The 5,209-nt window shown below is 35.9% G+C and overlaps 1 protein-coding gene across 2 annotated transcripts in view; it reads right to left on the reverse strand.

The window, feature by feature from the left end:
- LOC106466401 (transcription factor kayak-like) overlaps positions 1 to 3,381 on the reverse strand; it is a 19,090-nt gene extending 15,709 nt beyond the window's left edge. The window contains exons 1-2 of one of the 2 annotated variants that reach the window (XM_013926686.2): positions 3,117 to 3,381; positions 2,498 to 2,737 (exon numbers count right to left, since the gene is read on the reverse strand). In XM_013926686.2, coding sequence (XP_013782140.1) covers positions 2,498 to 2,668 — 171 coding nt within the window. In that variant the 5' untranslated portion in view covers positions 2,669 to 2,737; positions 3,117 to 3,381. Of the gene's footprint in view, positions 1 to 2,497 lie in introns of both variants that reach the window. The other variant, XM_022394398.1, reaches the window with a different exon arrangement.
- Positions 3,382 to 5,209: the final 1,828 nt, after the last annotated feature.

The following is a 5,209-nucleotide window of genomic DNA, read 5'->3' on the forward strand; positions in this document are numbered from 1 at the left end:
GTAAACGAAATAATAATTTGATCTAAGTTAGAGTTTTTTTCTTTCCGATTTGTAAAAAAATCCTTACGTGATAGAAAAAAAAATAATAATATTATTTTCAAAACCTGCGTGGCTGAATTATGGAAAATTCATTATTAAAACCAAAACAAATTTTATGAAGTTTAAATTCGTAGGCCTGTGTGATTAGACATACACTTAATCTCTTTTGGAACACAGAGAAGAAGAAAAAAAAACTAGTAAAGTATGTATTATGCAAATATATATTCAATGTATGAATTATAAATTCGTAAACAGTCCAGATGTCATACATACAAGAAGCCATACCAAGCTTTAGTTTTGCTTGGTAATTCTAAGGATTTATAACGTTAAAATCGGGGGTTCGATTTCTCTCGGTGGACACAGCAGATAGCCTGATGTGGCTTTGTTATGAAAAACACACACATACACACATTATCACACACAAAAATTACTCTTCTGCACTGTAAAACAATGTTTAAATATACATGTGGCATAAACACATATATATAGATATCTGTATCAAGTAAGTGTGTGTTTTGTTATAGCAAAGCCACATCGAGTTACCTGCTGTGTCCTCCGAAGGGAATCGAACCTCCGATTTTAATGTTATAAATCCTTAGAATTACCATTGCCCCACTGGGTGACTTGAATGATAATGAGCAAGCAAATTTAGGGTTGTAAATCGAACCCCAGATTTTAACGTTGTAAATCCGAAAAATTACCGCTGTCCCACCGGGGACTGTAAGAAATGGAAAAAATTAGTAATGATTTTCTGTAACTCGGAATTTGTCACCGACAAGTGTATGCAGCACAATCCCTCGTTACAAAATGTGTGTAGATTAGTTGTACATAAGTTTTAAAATTCGTAAGAAAATATTTCATGCAACTGTAATTAACCACTCGATTATAAAAATATCAATTGTTGTGAAATTTTTATCTTGCAGGAAAACAAGAAAAAGGTTTTAGTTGTGAGGTTTGAAGTACCTGCAAAAGTGCCCCCCCCCCCAGTGGCACAGCGGTATGTCTGCGGACTTACAATGCTAGAATCCAGGTTTCGATACCCGTGGTGGGAAGAGCACAGATAGCCTAATTACAAACAAACCTACAAAAGGGTAAGGGAACTGTGGTGATTAACTACGACTTTTGTTTAATGTAGGAATACAAATTTGACACTGTCTACACGACAATATGTGTATATAAATGTACATATTTTTTTAAAAAGCTGTTAAAAAAATTAAACTGTAAAACTTTGATCACTGAATGCACTTTGTAATTACCTTAAGATTATATTTGTCAAATGCTTGAAATTGAAGGCCGGGCGTAACCTACTGGTTAGCCTGTGTCCCGGGCTGCGAATCGCAAGGTCTAAGGTTCGCGATGTAATTCTGAGGAACATGCACCGTATTTTCAGCTGTGGTTGTGTTATAAGGATGACAGTCAGTCCCCTTTATTCGGGTTAAAGCTGAACAAAAACTTTACTGTGACGCCTGGTTAATGTAGATCAGAATTAGGGAATGCTGCTCCTAGACCATAGAAAGTTCTAACTTAGCCATTCAGCTCGCGTGAAAAGAAAGTAATGTTTAGTGTAAAAATATTAATATTCGAAATTAACAAAAAAAAGGGGGGGAAAGGTTGATTTATTTGTTTGTTGTATTTTTCACAAAGCTACACGAAAGCGGTTTGCGCCAGCGGTCCCTAAATTTGAAATGATAGACTATAGGGAAGGTAGCTAGTAAACACTACCCTTCGCCAACTCTTGGGCTACTCCTGTCTAACCGAATAGTGAGATTTTACCGTCACCTTATAACGCACCCACTACACCATAAATGCGGAACGTGATTGTTTTCTTCGCGTTAACGGGTCACGAACTACGAAACTTAGCCCCACACTCGTGCACATTAACCATTGGTCAGCGCTCGGCCAGGGAAGGAGGTAATCGTACATTAAAAAACATAAACAAGTATTAATTAGATTAATACAAAAACAAGCAAATAATGACTACATCTTTATAATAGTTAGGAAGGAACAGTTTGGCCCTGTGGTGGAGCTTTGAAATTCGGAGCTGTGCAACACTACAAAACATTCCACGCACTTTCAGCTGTGAATGCGTTATAAGGACAACAGTTCAATCTATTAGCATGGGTGGTAAGGTGCTGCTAATAAGTTACCTTCCCTCTGGTCAATAGTTCAAATCAGAGACAGCGTCAGATTGCCTTAGTAGCTTTCGCATAGCTACAAATAATAAACAGCTAGAAAATGTACTAAGAAATAGCATCTTGTATTTAAACTAACCGGATAAACTTACTCTCAATACCTTTCAAACTCCGAACTCTAGCGTCTAGTTAAAAAGATACGATATTCACATGTAACACTAACATTACAATAGCGTCATTGAGTGTTTTAAAACAATTATACTATTCATTGATTTACTGAACAATTGAGATTAGACGACAATAAACTGTCTGTCATAAAAACTTACTTCTTCGTTTGTAGGTTTCCTACCCCCTGTGCCACGAGGCTTAGGGGATGAAAAACTTGTTACTACAGATAAAGGAGACATAGTCAGTGAATCTTCCGATATGAAGCTGTTACAAGTAGACTGACTTTGACCAGAGGTCATCCACTCGGATTCTTCTTCCTGCTTGATCATGGAAATGGGATGGTATGATGTTGGAACGTTGACCAGTGGAAGGAGGAACTGTGGCTGGTGTTGGTGAGACTGCATAGTTAACAGAACAAAACGAAGTCAAGAAATAGTCTTGTAAAATTGACTTAAAAATTTATTTATTGTAACGATCTTCAACGCAATGTTCTACTTTGTTTTCTCTCTAGAAACAATCTTCGTTTTATTTGATAAAAAGTCAATACTTCGATTTATTCCTCTTCTACAGCCAACTAATAGTAACTCACGCTGACACGCACACTTGCAGGGGGGCTGTATGAGGTATTTCACAATAGAATCTATCCTCAAAAGAAATCCGACAACGGAATAAATAGGCTAGTATTAGTCTTTATAATATTAAAGTACCTAAAACTATAGGTAGCCAAAATAAACGGTAAAACACTGGTATTTAAAATACCAAAGATTCTAAAAGTACCTGAAAGAGCTTTGACCTTTTAAAATATTTCAAAAACTTTCAGAGGGTTGCTGAAGCTTCCGCGAGCCTTGTAAAACTGATACCTTCTGAATTTCAAGCTTTACGGTACCACTTTGGCAACTTACTGGGTACGACACAGCTCGCCCGCGCGCGCGAGCTCGTGAGTCACTCCCTATACATGAAATTCTCGAGCTCAACCACATCCTGTGCTAGACTGTAGTTCCTTAAGGTTGCGCAAGTAACTGGAAGATCTGTGACAGAAGTAATATTACTATAAGTAAACGAACATTCGAAACCGCGAAACAATTCGTTTGTCACTTACTATCATCATATGTGTACTGCGACTTTTATGTGCGAAGCTTAAAGTCTAACAGATTCAAGTCTTGGACACATACATATTCATAACTAAGGAAGCAAAATGTTTTATAAACATAATAATACGCGATCATAAAAATAAATATGACGAAAATCGCGTATAGAGTTACTAAGATTTGTGTATGCGCGTGTTTTGGTTTAGTTTGTTTCCAATACTCTCGCAAACCTACACAAGTGTTATCTATCCTAATTTTGAACTGATAGACTAGAGAGAAGATAACTAGTCGACGTCATCCACCCCCAACTTTTGGGATACTCTAATCGTATATTGGGATGGGACAATTAGATTTTTAACGTATCCATGGTCCCGAAGTAACGGGACGCGAGTCATGAACCCTCGGATCCACAGACTGTTGCACTACCATTAAGTCACGTCCGCGCCACGTATTTTGGGACGAACGTTGTAACAATTCTGACTTTACCTTTCCTTTTAATATCGGTTACTATTCCTCAGCATTGCTTTGAAAGATAGCTAGGTTTATTCTGATAAGCCGACAAAGGAGACAAATATAAAAAAAAAAAAATACAAGTATATGCTTTAAGTATTTAAAAGTATTTATTGAAAATATTGATTTTTTAACTTTTCTTCTTCTTCTCAGACTTGTTTCTGAACTGTTACTTCTTTCGTAACTCATTTCGCTGCTTTCTTCGCTGTACCATTTGTTATTTGCATAAAAAGTGATATTTTTTTTATTATCACAATGAGTATTATAATACAAAATGTTTTAGAAAAAATAGGATAATTTAAAAACGATCACATGGAAAAACTTCCCCAAACAACAGGCCAATCAATCTAAAGTGAAACAGATTTGATCGTTGAATCAGAAAATCGTTACACAAGTAATTTTGTACACAGTTTATACAACTGGTTTTCAATATCTGCCTTGGGTAGGCCTAAAGTTTCAAACTTCCTGAAACCTGCCACTTCTGTAGATCATGGTTATGGCGGGAAAGTGACGGTAATGTTTCAAATGCGGAATGTTAATTTATTGCGAATCATAATGTATATTTCAATTTAACTATAGTGATTAAAACCCATTTGAATAAACTATAAAAAATATTCTACTTTGATCAAGTAACAGCAAAACCAAATAAGCACAACAACTTCTCCGGTAGAGGGAACAAATATCTATTTATAATGATGAAATAAACCAATTGGTAATCTTTGCTTCTGTTGTTGGGCTTCCAATAACAAAATAGAGTTTCTGAAAAACATTTGTTGCAGAACTTTGACTAAGTTTAGGCTAATGACATATATATTTTTTTTTAATTTCAAAGGATAGACCTCAGTGCAAAAAGTACACATTGCAATTTGTACAAGAATGTGTGTTTAAATTGTCGGATACATACAGAAGAAAAAACAAACAAACAGGTATTTACTTTCTGCACTTTACACGTGATAGCCCCTCAGTGGCATGGTGGTAAATCTGAAGGCTTATAACGCAAAAAAACGGGTTTTGATACCCGGGAGGGGCACCACACATATATATAGCCCATTGTGTAGCTTTGTGCTTAACTACGAAGAAATAATACACGTGATAGATTGAGGGAAAAATATAAACATTATTGGTAGTTGTAAACACTGTCCACAGATGGTAGCACTTTATGTCAAATCAAAGTAAAGCAATAAAAATATAATTTTTTAAATATTGTTACGCCTCCAGTCGTTACTTAATTTTCCGTAACTTCGTTCCGACGAAACTTTAGCGACACAAGTC

The sequence above is a fragment of the Limulus polyphemus genome, unplaced genomic scaffold, assembly GCF_000517525.1.
Source record: "Limulus polyphemus unplaced genomic scaffold, Limulus_polyphemus-2.1.2 Scaffold2248, whole genome shotgun sequence".
Classification (NCBI taxonomy): domain Eukaryota; kingdom Metazoa; phylum Arthropoda; class Merostomata; order Xiphosura; family Limulidae; genus Limulus; species Limulus polyphemus.